Source organism: Argopecten irradians, chromosome 1, assembly GCF_041381155.1.
Source record: "Argopecten irradians isolate NY chromosome 1, Ai_NY, whole genome shotgun sequence".
Taxonomy (NCBI): Eukaryota; Metazoa; Mollusca; class Bivalvia; order Pectinida; family Pectinidae; genus Argopecten; species Argopecten irradians.
In genome coordinates, this window is record NC_091134.1 from 62430417 (window position 1) to 62447628 (window position 17212).

General features: G+C 34.5%; 1 protein-coding gene across 2 annotated transcripts in view; it reads left to right on the forward strand.

Annotated features, from left to right (window-relative positions):
• Positions 1 to 4907: 4907 nt before the first annotated feature.
• Positions 4908 to 17212, forward strand: part of LOC138336980 (serine-rich adhesin for platelets-like) — a 52512-nt gene continuing 40207 nt past the window's right edge. The window contains exons 1-2 of one of the 2 annotated variants that reach the window (XM_069286633.1): positions 4908 to 5322; positions 10765 to 10785. In XM_069286633.1, coding sequence (XP_069142734.1) covers positions 5043 to 5322; positions 10765 to 10785 — 301 coding nt within the window. In that variant the 5' untranslated portion in view covers positions 4908 to 5042. The remainder of the gene's footprint in view (positions 5323 to 10764; positions 10786 to 17212) is intronic. The other variant, XM_069286640.1, reaches the window with a different exon arrangement.

Genomic DNA, 17212 nt, shown 5'->3' on the forward strand with positions numbered 1-17212 from the left:
AATGATGAGACCAGTATAAAAGGCGAATTATTTTTTTATATCTTACTTCGTCGTACTTATCATAAAATCAACCTTGTGAACAATAATGTCGGTAGTATGAATTAGTACACACACAATCATCAAGTTATTCTTACCGTAAAATTTCCCAAAGGAAACCATGTAAAAACATGAAATAAGAAAATCTGTATCACCACCAATATCGCAATATTCCCGCCTTCTGTACCGTCAATGTCACCATATCCCCTCCCCCTGTACCATCAACGTCATCATATCTCCGCCCTCTATACCGTTAACATCATCATATCCCCGCCCCCTATACCGTCAAAGTCACCATATCTGTCACATAATTATATAAGAAACCTCATGACTTAGTTGTTTGCATGTTACAAAATCCCCGCCCCTTATACCGTCGATGTCACCATATCACCGCCCCCTGTACTATCTTCATGATGACCTCATTCAGAAACAATGAAATGATGTTAGGAAAAATGACGCGAGGTCAGAATTACGAGGACGACGGGACAAAATGGCGGCCTCCGCTGAAATTTCGAAATAAATTTTGACGTAAAATTCTTTGTTATGTAGTTTTTGTAATTATGTGATAAACAGAATCTTAAACTGAGTGTTCATTTCATATTGGATTTTATGAAACTCGCCCTAAGCTTTTAATTTTTGCTCGTCGAGTCTCGCAAAAATTAAAACTTCTTAGATTCGTTTTATAAAGTCTCATAAGAAATGAACACTCATATAAGATCCTCTCTATCCCACCTCATGTACCGTGAACGTCACTATATCCCCATGATTGCCATGACGCAATGGACATGAAGATCTGGTTTTACAAGAATCTCTGCCTCTCACACCTGGGCTATTGGTTCTTTAACATATACTCCATTGCACAGATGTTCAAGGAGTGATTATCTTTATCATTTGGTTATAAAATATTTCTAATTTGCAGCTAATACTTGTCTTAAAAATTAATCGAAAGGAAATGAAAAGAGTCCATCAAATGACCGGTAAGTTATTACTTATTCCATGATTTTATATTGCTCTATTTCGTATGTGTTTTATTTCGTAATGTCATTAACGGTTTACAACAAACAAATAAAAAAAGGGAAAAAAAGGAAACGAAAAAACACATAACAACATGAACGTGACACTCTGAATCTGTTATAAACATATTACGGTATCATAAAGGTATGTAGAGATATAAAATCGTCACGATGAAAGCACAGTGACGACCCCAATCCTATCGATTTCTATCACAGAAAAATCAGAAATCGATACTGTATTATATACACAAAAGGCTTACTGTAAAATACGATCCTATATCTCAGATAACCCAACTTTATGACCGTCGGGGTCAGAGTGAATAAGTCTTACAGATTTATGTGGTTCAAAATGTATTTCTTTGGTCTAGATAACAGACCTCAAAAGTCTGTAAGTAGAGGTGTTAAAGCGTCTCTGTATGATAGCAAAATATTTCCACACTACATTCCCTCATAAGACATATAGGCATCAACAGTCAGAATTGAAGCAAAACGGATGTCAACATTCCATGTCTGTTGAGGACATGTGTCAAAGACATACCTACAGTTAAGGCCAAATGAAGGTGGATACCAACAGCCAGTGATATATTTGAGGATCAAACAGACGTCAACAGCCAATGTAATATGAGGACGAGTGTCAAGGGGACACCAACAGCCAAGGTTATTTGAGGACGAGTGTCAAGGAGGCACCAACAGTCAGGGTCATATAGGGACGAGTGTCAAGGAGACACGAACAGCCAAGGTCATATAGGGACGAGTGTCAAGGAGACACCAACAGCCAAGGTTATTTGAGGACGAGTGTCAAGGCGACACCAACAGGAGACACCAAAAGCCAAGGTCATATGAGGACGAGTGTCAAGGAGACACCAATAGCCAAGGTCATATGAGAACAAGTGTCAAGGAGACAGCAAGAGTCAGAGCCATATGAGGACGAGTGCCAAGGAGACATCAACAGCCAAAGTCATATGAGGACGAGTGTCAAGGAGACACCAACAGTCAAGGTCATATGAGGACGAGTGTCAAGGAGACACCAACAGCCAAAGTCATATGTGGCCGAGTGTCAAGGAGACACCAACAGTTAGAGTCATGTGAGGACGAGTGTCCAGGAGACATCAACAGCCAAGATCATATGAGGACGAGTGTCAAAGAGACACCACAGACAAATGGCATTAAACGATTACAACCAGGGTCAGACGATCGAGGAATATGCACGGAAATATCAGGTCAAATGCCGGGTTACAGGGATAAATAGGAAACCCTTCGATATTGGGGACATCTATAGGTCCAATTTTCTGACATTAACCATGACTTAAACTGTCTGTGGTATAATAATCTGAATCAAAGTAATCCTATATTTCCCTGAAGCGTTGTGTATTTTTTATCTCTTAATTCTGATGATAACTTCCTAGAAGGTAACTAACACACGCCCTACTTCCTTGTTACCACATAACACGAGTCAGTCATGGATTCCGCTTTTTTTTTGTACATGTAGTTTGTTAATTAATTCTTTTGTAAGAGACCTCCTCCTTCCTCATCTGTTTCTCTCTATAGGCTAAATTTCCAATAGATGATAGTTTCTTTACGTTGTTTTTATCTTTGAATGTATCAAGCATAGACCGTTCGTATTTCTGTTATTTATGACACCAATAGGCGATATATATCAATCACAAACTAAAGTGGTATATGCATGGAACATATATACATAGAGATTGGCAACTTCGCCATTTTTACGATAGGCAGATGTACCTCTGTATGTCCCTAGGGGCTTTTAGATAAACTCTTAAATAGTTAAATACAGCAGAATAACTTTGATATGTTATAAAAGTTAAGTAATTTTCAGATGGTTTGAGTACGATTTTGGAAAGAAAAAATAATATTTTAACTTATATATTGATAAAACAAAATGCACTTCCGGTTTTGAATGCCTGATTTTCGAAAAACCAGGTAAAATTGCTCATTTTCATACTTTCAAAAATCATATTAAATAACATCAATTGGGAAAACTGATCACATCAAACCATGATATAATGTTTAAACTTTGTGTTGATGCAAAAATATCATGTTTAAAAGAATACACTTAAAAGTAGTTAGCCAAGGGAAAATGCCTATAAACTGGAGGTCCCTCTGCCTGTCAACATAGACAAAGAAGGAGTTTCCAATCTCTATGTATCATAAACTAAAGTGGTATATGCATGGAGGAGTTTGCTCCCTTCAACCTTATATAAAGAATAAAGAAAAACTTCGGAAAGATGTAATGATGTTTAGGTTTTCCTGTAAGAGGGCAAGGGGAATGAATCCCGTCAGCAATAGTTTGAATATCAAGGATATTATGATGCATGTATGATGTTAATATTTTTAGGATTAGTAACTATAAGGGTTGTGAATGTTACATGTTAATTGTTTAGGTACCATACTTGTTTTCATGTAAGCTTCAGTCCTAAATCAATGTCTATCAACAAAATAAGACAGGCTAGGTTTTCATCATGTTGTTTTTGTCTTGATTAACATCCTCTCTAGCACTCTTATCTATTGCGTCTCATATTTGGCATCAGCCCTTGTCAGTAGAAGGGAAATAACTCTTCTCACCTTACAGAAAGTCGGTGAGAAAGTGAGCTCGCACATCGTGCTCGTCAGAACTGCAATTGGGGTGGAACAAAAGTAAAATGATGATATCACATAACAGCCATTTATAAAGCTGATGGAGAAAACTGTCAGTTTCAGTTACTTTTTATGACAATATAAAGATAACTTATAATCATCATATAAGTACATACCCGTATACACATCAAACGAAACACTATAGAGGTACTTATATCGTACATAAAACTGTGGACATTACTATACATAGTGTGGAGTTCCACACACCATATATACTATATCATTCACAAAGTCTATAGACCGAAACGTTTTGTGATGCGTGTACTGTTGTGTATTCATCATTGACCCCGATCGCGACCCGTGATAACATACCGTAGACTGGCTCAAGGATAGCATAATCATTCAACAAAAATCGGTCAAAACACAGTACGGGTAAATAATGGTTTATAAGAAAAATTAAGAGTATGAATTACAAAATGAATTAGAAAATATTCAGAAGCATAAACTTTCTGAAATAGTTCAGCTAGGGTGTGACTTTCTTATAGTTGTTACCTCATAATCATTTCGTGTTAAGTATCAATTATCATAATTCACAAACATAATATATTTTTAGCGGAAACCACGAAATCGAACTGATACAATCGATGTTAAAGTCCAGATCGATTAAAGCAAATATCATATCAGTAATTCATTGTTATTCTTATTTTGGGAGTAGAAACATCTTAATGATCTTTAATTTGGCCTCATCCGATCATATACATAATACCTGATCCAATTTATAGGAGCTGATTTTTTCTAATTGTTACAGATATCATATTATCAGAAACATATAGAATCTATGATAAAGTCTGTTTAGTTAAATATCACTGAACGTCGAGATCATTCATCGTGTCCACGTATCAGTCTCAAAAGTTTCTATAAAAATACTTTCTTTTTCATATCCAGCTCGAGTGGCCAGGTGTCCACTATAACAATGATTTACAAGCCTATCACTCAAACTCAGAACTCGGCATTCAAGCGCGACAGTACACCTTTCGTATTTACCTGCCACTGCCATTCCGTCGTCTTGATTTACTCCCCGCACAGTGATACGACCGAGTTAATACTAAAGTTCTTGTTATTGATTTCTCATACATTATGTAGGATAAGAATTAAAACAGTCATTCATATGAATATTTTTCATTTCAAACTCTATAAAAAGCGCGGAATACCTAAAACATTCCTACTTTCAACTTCGAAGTTATCGGTGGGCGGACAAAGTAACAGCGCTTAACAGTACCCCGAAATACAATTGAATATGGCGGTTGGAACGAGCAGGCGTGTTGTGTAGTTAGTGTAACTGAGGTGTTTGGATGCGTAAACATGTAGAAATTTGTGATTTTTGGAATATATGTGACCATGCCTCTTCCAGAGAGAATTGTCCAGCCTGTTAGTTTAGGGGGACACCCCCTAGATGTTTCTGAGGCGGAGGAGGGTACCGCTCACCTGACGGTAGCCTCTAATTCATTGATTGGAGCCTTACTACAGCTTGCCAGTTTGGTTAGGCATGCCGACGATCTGTTTTGTGATATTTCGGATGAGTGTCAGAAGGTCTTCGATCGATCCGAAAGAATCTCAAAGAAACTTTCAAATATTGAAGTGGCTGTCTCGAAGCTCGATGCAAAGGATGTACCGATACGTGAGTATATAGTTTGAATGTTATATCTATTAGAAGGTTGTGTATTTTACCTGTGTGCGGAAATGTAAAACACGGGCGTTACCTGTGGTAATTTCCCTTTCGTTATCAGTGCGTGTTTACGATCAGGTGACCACGTACTGGCTAATTCAAATATTTATCACACTATTTAGTATTTTATACATTGTACAACACTTGACAACTTTGTTGCAATTTAAATACTTAACATTAGACTACATGTAAGTCATTGAACTTAATTCATACTGTAAGCATCACAGCTGCATCATTGATCTAAAGGAGAATTTCAAATTCAAAATATAAGTAGTCACTGAAAATAATAAAAAAAAAACTATGGAGCATTTTGAATTTTTCTTTCCTAACTATTTTTGGTATAACATGATAACTTTGGTTTAAATATTTCAATTTATTTACAAAAGTTTTAATTTGATATTTCAGGAGGCTTATGCAATAATTCAAACATTCTTCCTATATCAGTCAATTTAAAGTGTGTAATGAGACACCCACGTATTATCGATGATATATCAGTGGCGTACTCCTCTTAACAAACACGTAGAATACACATTTAATAGGTTCAGTCTTTTGATTTTCACGATACCAGGAATACCAAAGCCATTGATCAAAATCCTGTCAACACCCACATTTATACATACTACGTAGATATGAACATCTTTTTAACACCTTTCCAAATATTACATTACGTATGGTTTTTCATTCAGGAGAGGGATTCAATATTTTAGATGATCAGCAATGAATCACTTCAGTGGTTCACGCTATTATTTGACAAACAAGCAGGATGTGTTTCGGTTAGTTAAAGGTCTGGGTACGGATATAATCTGATTATAAAAAAACTACTAAAATGTGGTTAACCTTATCTATGTTAAATGTTATTTTCTTTTGAGTTGTGGTGAACTTAAAGGATACTTTTTATTAGATTTTTCTAACTTGAATTGATATTTCCTTAATAAAACATGACATTTATGATAGATACAGCAAACAATTTTTTTACATTGCTTATCAGTTATGTACTTATTTAACTGTACGATAAAATATTCTTTTTAATCTGAAAAAATTGTTGGTTATAACAAGATTAAAATCTTCACTTCAAAAACACTGGAATTAAAAGTGGTACTCTATATGGTAATTATGTTAAAAAAAAAACCCATGAACATCCCCCCAAACGATAAATTGTTCCTTTACAACCTATATTTATCTATTATGGCCTGGTTCAGAGGGCACTATTGCCTCATAGTATTGTCGAGGGATGGAATAGTGCCCGAGCCGAAGGCGAGGGCACTATCCCATCATGAGACAATACTATGAGGCAATAGTGCCCTCTCAACCAGGCCATAATGGGTTTAGTACATCACCCAGACATGAGATCGTTTTTCATGTCATCGTAATAGAAGCACGTCAATGCAAGCGATACCTCGCAACACTATCTTCATTTCCACACCACGTTTTTACATTAAAAGTACAACATATAAATTGCCGCAGAAATATGGGATTCTATAAAAACGGGATTCAGCTTCATGAAAATTTAAAAGTAGAACAATGTAGAACAGTAGTGAACTGTCTTCTGTAGAAAAGCAACATTTGCTTCCATCCCCGCACACAACAGCCTGTCTGCCATCTTGACGTCTTGGTCGAAGCGCAATGTTAATGACGTCATGTAATGGTGACGTCACAATACATTCACGTTCAATTTTGCGCCACTTCAATAGTGCCCGCGGGCACTATTGCAAATAGTATCCATGTGTGTAGCCAATCAGAATCCAGTATTCTGTCATGTGATGTACTAAGTTGCATATAGTGAGAAAGTAAGTGATTAACAGCATGTCTGACTTTGAATCCTCGGCGGACAACTATATATTGGTTAATGGAATATCAATATAGGTAATCAATTATATAGATGTCACTAGTAGATGTCCAGTGGAAATTTATAGCAGTACAAACTTTATGTCTATATTGGTCAGCTGTGTTAATCTAGCCCTAATAAATTCTCCAAATCTTTGAATTGATTACTATTACAATAGCTGCTTCGAGCACAAATATAAAGTTCACATGCAGTCAGCTGTCAAACATAGTTCACTAATGGCCATAGGCAATCCTTATTGTCCTATTGCACCGTGCACCATGGCACCGTAAATACAAGTAATGGGTCTTATTTTACATTTAACCTGAAAATTGATAAAATCATCGAGAGAGATATAATGTAACACTTAAGTTTGATTGCATTGTCACAAAACTTTTTAAAAATCATCACTAAACTTCCAGACTTCAAATGGTTTTTTTACAATAAATAATTGAAGTTCTGACATTTACAGAAATGCTATACAATCCTTGAATGTTTTGGTCTCCCAGGGTTGATTTTCCAATTTATCAGCTGCCCATTAGTGCTAAAGTCTATCCTGACAAACAGAGATCTCTAATACTTTGCTTATCCCCTAGCTCTGAGACCTAACATTGGTGATGCTTTCATCAATACAGCCCAGGCATACCTTCAGACGGTTTATGATTCACGGCTGCTAGCACATATTGATGAAGATGTTTGATAGCACAGAAGAAAATATATCAATATTGATATGCTTACACAGTACACAAAGGAATGGTTACAGGGTACCAGAGGGATTAACTATTATCTTTTGTATCCAGGTGGATTTCTCTGCTTATTATACATATAATAATTGTATTATGTAGCTAATGTAGAAAATCCTCAGAGAAAGGAAAAAATTGCTTGTTTCTGATACAGATATCTGAGATAGCAGGTGTTCTGGCCAGTCTCGGGACTCCAATAAAGAGACCAGAATAATTGATGCAGGTGCCCTCAATTATACCACAGGCCAATTACAATAGCTAGGTCATCTAATGTTATTCTATAGTTAGGTAATATCGCTGATCATGCAGGTGCCCACAATCATTATGACCAAATGACCAATTGTATAGTTCGGAATGTGATCAAAATCTATAGCTAGCTGACACAAATTAATATTAATGTAAGTGATCATGATAATAGGTTTATATAAACGACAAGTATATACGATTCATCCTCATTCAAGTTAGAGTATATATCACTTAAATAGTTTTATGTTTTTATACCCTGGAGATATATAAAACCAACATTCGGCTGACAATTTCTGGTCTCCAACCATTTATTATAGTCCTGATTTGTCCTGTAGAATCTAGCTGACCACCTAAAGCTATGCCATCTATCACCTGTCTGTTCCAATTATCGTGATACCTGTAAAACAGACCTATGATAACTGGGGAAGTGACCTCTATAAGCCTCTATAAAATAAAATAAATTATGGTATACACCGCCCAGGTAAAAACTAGCAATTACATGCTATGTATAGAGTACCTTTTTTAAACACGATAGCTCAGGGAAAGGGATGAACAGAAAGACAAAAATAGGGCTAATTTTATACTTCAGAAAGTTAAAAGAATGATAATGCATAAGGTGAACAACTTGACCTGAAATCCTCTCTTTGTGTTCTTTAATCTAATTAATCTAACCCTCTTACAAGGTAGTTTGGTAATTAATGTCATCTACTTTCATCGCTGGTAAAAAATCCTTTTCAGTTAAAAAGTGCTGTAAATAAAGAAACCATTGTGTTTCTATAATGATGTCATAGATAAAGAACATGCCATTTTTCAGGATGACAATTAAGGCAATAATGATCATCACATGGTGTATTGGTCTAGCATCACCAATTAATTGCAATTAAATAGTGCTGTATTAAAAGAGAAATTTAATTTACAGCAGAAATTTAACGTATCTTATTTAAATATTGCATGCTTATAGCTGTAGCCTTATAATGAAAAACATTAAAGACATTTTTTGCTTCTCCAGAATAATTACTTAAAGATTTATAAGAAATTCCTTCTTAATTGGTTCAAAATTTGTTATAAAGGCAAACAAATTACAAACAGCTGGGAAATATGTGACCTAGTCCATGCCTATAGCAGTAAATTACAAAAGTAAAATTCTGTACATGTGAATAATTAATGAGAAATGATAAAAATACAGTTATTGTTTTCTAAGTTCTTCTGTTCAGCTAGTATAAAACATAACCTTGAATTATCAATCAGAGATAAAACAAGAACAATAGATATTTTCTTGTCATTGTTCCATGTTAGGAAATCATTTGGGACTTTCCATTTGTGGAATAATTTCCTATCATGCATCATTGCAGTATGAGATATTTAAACATGAATTTGAAACCAAGGAACAAGTGCATTTCAATTTTGTTTGTAACACTTGACACCTGAGCCGACATGACACTGTAATAGCTACCACCCACTGAGAATATAAGTAAGAGGAAACTGTCTAATATAACTCTCCATAGACCCACATCTAAATTAGATTGTAGTATTTCTGGTCTAATTGGGTTTCATTTTCTATATGTTTAATACCATTGTAGATAAAATATCACATCCTTTCACAATGCAACATTTGATTATCGGTGTCTGTGATACCAGTTTGTGGCACCTGATACAGGTCAGACCGGCTTAATGGCCTATGGTGATGTGATTACCACCCTGATAATTAACTTAGATCAGGCCAGCTACAGGTGAAAACAATGCCCTATAGCCCTATACCTGACACACACTGGCTACCTATAGGGCAGTGGTCTGGCAGTCTATTAATTAATTGTGCCTAAATACCTGAACATTATGACAAGCGATATGTCAAATGTTCAGTCAAATCAGCAAGATATGTCACCTAATGTAAATACAGATATTCAAGTTAATTATATATATATTCCATCCCTTATTTTCCATTAATAGAAGGCAGATAAGTTTAAAAAGATTAATGACAAGACATTTGATTTATGAGAGCAAAACAAATTGTTAATTACCATAAAGCAGCCAATCAAATACATTTATAGATATATGTTTTATATATATATAATACATAAGTTTAATTTACAAAACATATATATAATCATCAATATAATCTACATGTAGGAAAATAAGAGTACTATTTAGGTGTAATTTGTGTTACTATTTACAATAAAAGACTTTATCAATAATAGAAATATATACTATGGCTATGATCATAAAAAGAAACTCTAACTATATTGTTTTCTTCATTTTATACCTATAAAACTTGTTCCAGAAATGCGTACTGTTAACGTTATTAGGCAACTACAGGTGCTGGATATGTATTCATGCAGTCCTGCTTCTAATGATCATGATCAAAGATGATATGTCAACTTGTCCTAAATAATGTACAATAGTAAATTCTTTAATTTTTGATAACTATCAAGAAATAAAGAAAAAAATTATTCCACTATGTAATATTCTTCAGAGAACCTTTAATTGCCCTAATACAAACTCATATTAATTTTGTCATTGCATATTTGGTATATACCAGTTCGATTTGATTCAGAAAATTTTATTTTTCAATCCATTTGCTTTCAGAGATTGGACTTAATGCTTGCGGTAAGGCATCTGTTCTAATTTATGAACCTGTTGTTTTGTTGATTGTTGGAACTCCTTTCTATGTTTTAATACAATATTTGTGTCACTTTGTCATTGGGAGATTTGTATAAAATGGTGATGTCATTCCTTCATTCCTCTTCACATTCATGGGGAAGGCTACAAATCTATGTGTGGATTGACACCTTCATTGATCTTTTACCTCATTAATCCCCAGCACGTATTAACAATTTATTAACACTTAAAGCCGCAGACTCTGCAATTTTGAATGTGGATTTTGGTACCATATGGGGAATTTGGTTGCTGAACTTCAGGAATACTAATACTGTATGCTGATTTTGGAATTTTTCAAAAACTGGGAAGTGGGCTATTGAAGATCTATAGAGAAATATACTGTAACATACATATCAAGAAATTGCTTACAGAAAAAAAATTATTATCGTAAAGTTAACCAACAAAGCGTAGTCAATGTAAACATTTATTGATTTGGCAGTATTTATTAATTGTATGTGCCATATGATTATCAATATCTTTGTTTTATTGATTGACACGTGTCTGTTGGTGGCACAGAAATCATTTAACTGTGACAGCATCATTTAATTCTAACATCATACAATAAATAAGTCGAGAAGGTTACAATCTGTTTTGCCATATGCCATGCAGTACTCTCTGAAATAAGATATCTAACCAATTGTGTAATATATGTTGTCCTCGGGACCAGTCCACCAATTTCAGTAATGCATGCACTTGAGTTTTATGTTCTGCACATGAACTAACAGATAAGAAGGAGACTAATCTTCATTGATTATCAATGACTGTTTTATATTGGTTTCTGATTGTACCAGTCTGACATTTATATAGACAGTGCATGGTGATAGATGGGTCAACATTTCTATGAGGGACCCAATTTTATTGTAGGTTGCAGCTCTCTGTGATTATGGGGCCTGCATAGAGATGTGGATAAATGTCGCCCCTTTACTCACTGTCATATATAAATGTACTCCTGTCCACCAGAAGAGCATATCCTTAAAATGAAAATTAGGCCTACGTTTTTAAAATCGCACATAATTGCTTATTAGATGAAGATATGGAGTAGCTTGGAGTTTGAATTTTTTCTGAGAGATCCAAGATGGCCACCATGGCTTTTCTGCAAAGTGTTCAAATATGTTCAGGTTACCCAATATGCAGTCGGGAAATCACTGCACTGAATATATAGGATCACTTCACGAAGGCCTTATCTAGCAGCCAATAGTAAAAACATTCTTTTAAATCATATATCAAAACAAAAATATTTTGAAATTCAATCCCATACGTATGAAGATGTCAATTTCTTTTGTATAATGTGAGAGCCTCAACATGCACACTTTTACCTGTACCTTCCCAACTGACAGGTAAATATGACTAGTATGGTAATTTAGATGAGTAAAAAACACATAAAGTTCACTGTTTGCTCTGGGTTTTTTTGGAGATTGTATCAAATGTGAAGGGTCTTCATGCTTGCATACTTCAGGTAATAACTTGTGAGTCATTTAAGGACGGTTTATATGAAGCAGTTGTATCTGTTAGCTGCACACCTTTACTGTGATGATTATAGGGAGATGTATTTGATATCAGAGTACAGTGTTATCTCTATAGGTGACAATATATCACAGTGAAATGTGCCAACATATAGTACCATAGTCAGAATGTCTATATATGGCTCATTTCAAAAGGGGAGCTTTATTAAAGTTTAAAAAAAGTTATTCATGAATCATATACCATTAAGATTTAGAGTAGTATTGAGTATATTTGTGGAGGGGAGGGGGTATGGTTATTACATAATTCCAGTCCCAATATATACAGCAATGCAATTTATGTTGGATTTTTTGAAGCAAGTTCATAAGCCAGACCATTAATTTTCAAGTTTTGATGAGACTTTGTACAAAGAATATAGAGGGTTTTATGGGGGTGATTCAGTGGTTGGGATAAAGTGTTAGAATTCAAAATGTACCTGGTATGTAAATATATGGCCCAATGATGATGTAAATAGGCAATTATAACAACCTAGATATAATGGGGTGGATTTTTCCTCCAGGTAGAGTGTTACATCATCCCAATATGTCAGTATATAATTTGATATCCGTAATTGCTGGGTAGCGGGATTGGGTGTGGTGGGTTTATTGTGACCTGTATAAAACAGGACTTGACAAAGCCTTACGCAGTACAAACCCTACTGCGACATTCTGTAACCTTCAGACATACTTTTATTTTGAATTTTATTGGATTTAAACCTAAATGTGGGGTGGTGTCTTTTGTTGTGGTTTTGGGTCTAAATGTTGATGTGTGGTCCTACTGGGCGACAAATCGAAACACAACAAATGATCTCTATAATAAAAGGCCGATATTGATTAGTGATTGTGTCACGATCATCGCAGGTAACTAATACGGGACAGGTGGTGTTGTGTGGTTTCAAGTTCTACCTATTGTCTCCTGATCTCCATGTACTCTCCGAACGTGTATCATCACGATCTAATGAAGAAATTGTTCTCTGTGAGACAATCTCAAACACTTAATATTAGAAATCAGTGCTGTATCTAGATCTGTTTGAATTCTGTCCTTTTCAGTAGCAGTGTGGGTGTTCCAAAGCCAACAAAAGACATATTCATTTTAATTTAATTGCTGCTGAAACTTTTCTGTTGCATAGGATTCTGTAGAGAAAACCAAGGGTTGGAAAAATCAAAACTTTATTTCTTCTTCAAATTCCAAATGTTCCTCACCTGGTAGGATACACTGGAGTTGATACGTACGCGTTTGGAGTCTGGAGTTAGCAAATGGTGTAGATTCACGAATGTATAAGGACCAAGATAAAACTTGCACAAAGTATTTATATATGAGAAGCATTTGGATTTGCACTCATTTACTAAACAACTGTCTGGTTTAAATACCTCTTCAATTTTATATTGGATTATGGGCATTGGTGTATTTACTGCTTTTTGCTATATGTTGATTACATATCTTATTTATGAGCTGATTTGCATGGCTAACAACTTCTGCCTTAAACTGTGCTTATATTCTATTGGGTCAAGGTGTTGATTCCATTTCTCATTATTTGCTGTTTTAATTGTATCAACTTGTTGGGTCAGATTATATTGCAATGTACACTAAATATATAGACCTCTCAATCTCAATTGCACATAAATATGTTTTGGGGAAAATGTGATTTTGCATTACCAAAACAAATTTCTATAATAGCTAATTGGAATTTCAGAATGATTAAAAAATCATATAATTAAGTATTAATATTTGCATGCATTGATACTCATTGTTATTATGACAATTAAGGTCTTTGATAAAATTCTGAAGATGATATTGATTTTTTTTATTGATTTTTTTTTAATTTTAATGATTTGGGAGCAACCAAACTTCTTCTACATTATGATATGAAAAAAACACTCTTAGGTTTGGGAAATGTCAGTTTCAAAATTTTCAGAAATAAGCACAATTTTTTGGACCATATTCTCATATATAGAATATGGCCCATTATCTAAGTATATATGTGTATTTGTTGAGTCTGCAGAGCTTTTCAGAAAAAGCACTGAATTTTAATTTAGAGACGCCAGATATGTTGATCAATAAAAATAAGCTCAAGGAGGAGATGAACTTTTTAAAATTATTCTTTCGTTGGTTTTGAAGCCTGCAGTCTTATTTCTTATTGTTAAACTTTATTGGAAAACATTTGACAAGCTAATTTCTATACAAATACATGAAGTTTTTAATCATGATTAAACTTGCTGTTGTATTGAACTTATAACTGCCCTGTTAAAAAGTTCAATATCATCGATAGTAAATAATTAAACATAATATATCTTCTTTTGGCAAATAAATGGAAACTTTTCTTTACTGTCCTTCATATATTGATGAGAAAGTTGATATATGTGGTTATAGTGGCAGCAGTGTATTCGTGGATATCTTACCTTAGCAGGCCAAAGAAGACTATCTTTGTGTTTCACGCTCAAACTACTTATTAATTCTGAACAGGGTATAATGACATAATAGGGTTTTTCAATTGAAATAATGTCATGGAATTACAGAACAACAGCATTTAAATTAAGACCTACATTTACACGGGCTACCCCAGGGCTATAGTAATTCTGTGCCCCTGTTTTGTTTCCTGATACAATATTTGTTCCATGGATAACTACTTTTTACAAGGACAAGGTGTTGGGCCTTTGTTCATGGATTTACAGGAACTATAGGTAATTGTCATAGAATGGATAATATTGATATGTCTATTGTTGTAATATAATTGGAGCAATATTGTTTCACCATTTATTGTTATGTTTTATGTTTGATAAGATTTTAAAGAAATTGCCACAAATTCAACCAATTAATTGGGTTTTTAATGAGCATTATAGGAATTTAGGTGTTTGAATCTAGGGACAAGCTTTGATATTTCATTAGTTTTGGAATCCTTACTATCAATTACAAAATGTACTGGTAACAAGAGACAAAAACTAAGGATTTGTCATGAGGTCCTTCAAGTGAAAACAGAAATAAGAAAATTTTATTTTATACCATAGAGTTTGTGAATTAGGTCATGAAATTCATTTACAGCGAGCTATATAGGTCAAACAGCTCTGTGAAAGGTTAATGTTTGTTTCGAGACAATACCCAGGTATTTTATATTTGTCACTGGGATCTTTAATTTAGCCTCATGAGCACAAAATCAAATTAAAATTCTTCAGGAATTACTATGGCTACTGGAGATTCCAAATTGATTCCTGTAGATGACAGGAAATTTCTTATTAACTTCAACTTGGAATTAATTCTGTATGAGTTGGTGTTAGGTTTGGCATTAAAAACCAATTAACTGGACTGGACTGTAGTTGAGTTTTAGTATGGGAGGTTGTAAATCTCACTGGGTCTTGTCAATCAATGGAAAAATTTGACTTACAGATGAGAAGCCAGTTCTCCAGGCAAATTATATTAACTGTAGGATAATGGCCCAGGTTTTTGTATAGCTGTAATTGTTGTAAACAGACTATAAGCTGGAATAGCACAGAGGTGTAAGGCTCATCTCGTTGGTAGTCAAATTTCATTTACCTGCTATATAAACATTACTGTCGAATCCTGACCTTGCCTTGAACTATAAATTCTATGTAAATTTTAGTAATGAATCATAGACTCGATCAGTCTTTAACACAACATATATATGATATGTACATATGGAAAATATATGAATGTTTAATCCTCCTCATATATTTACTGTTAGGCTGGGGCATTAAATGATGATCTGGTGTCATACAAAACATTGCCATACCATAATAAGTTCATGTGATCATAATCTCCCTTGGTGACAGTTATGTTTCCACGGTAACCATTTTCTTTCCTATATGATCCTTTTTACTACATAATCTCGCCATGCATTTCAGATAAGGTCATCAGTCTCACAAAAACAACTTCCATTAATGTTTGTAGGAGCTGTGTTCTTTGGCAGGCCATAAAAAGCCAACATTGTTTCTGTTATTGTTATGTTCGGGGAGGGAAACTCTCTGGAGTATCAGTTACCCAGTGGACTCCCGTGCATGTCCGTTATTGGTTTATGCATTGGCTGGAAGGAGATGTTGACAAATTAGAAATTTCATTAGCTGTGTGTAGTACTGAGTGTCTGTATGATGGTTCCTGGTGCGTTTCCCTGTCCTGGGTGTGTCCCTATGTAGAGAGAGAGATGGGTAATTGTTTTACCCTGAATCTGATCGAATCTCCGAGTCATCACCAAAATATTAGTATAGGGGGCTAGTGTATAATGTATGACTTTATGGCTTGTTCAATGTTGTAGATAGATTACATAGGTTGAAATATAATCTTCTGAAAAAAATCCATTTTATGGAAATCAATAACAAAACTAAATCCTCCACTTTCTTATGCATCACAGACTCCAAATGTTTTATTGATCGAAACGGATATTCAGATACTTTTGTTTTAGAGGAAAGCCAAAGAAACTTTGTATATTGATGGCTTCAGCTACATTTAGGACGTAATTCTTCCTGAGACTGTCAGCATATTATGAGCCTTTTTCTTTTCTTTTTTTTGTATATTTAAGTTGGCATTGGACATTCAGTATTTCAATAGAGAGTTTAATTATATAATTATAATCAAGCAGCATTTACTCTTAGTAAGGATTGATTGAACAATGTTTGCTGCTTCTTTCCGATGGGGTCTTCCTCTCATATTCTTGTCTATATGATATAGACAAGAAAACATATCTCTTAATACCCTATACAGAACAGCTTTTGTTAACCTTCAAGTGAAAAGATTTTAGATGTTTAGATGGAGCAAATAGCACTATAGATAATGTGAGTAAAATGTAGCGGGTATCTGTAGATCTAGGCCTGAGTACTGAATTGGTACAAATCGTGTCATCCTCTCTGAGTCCATCATCAAACATCGT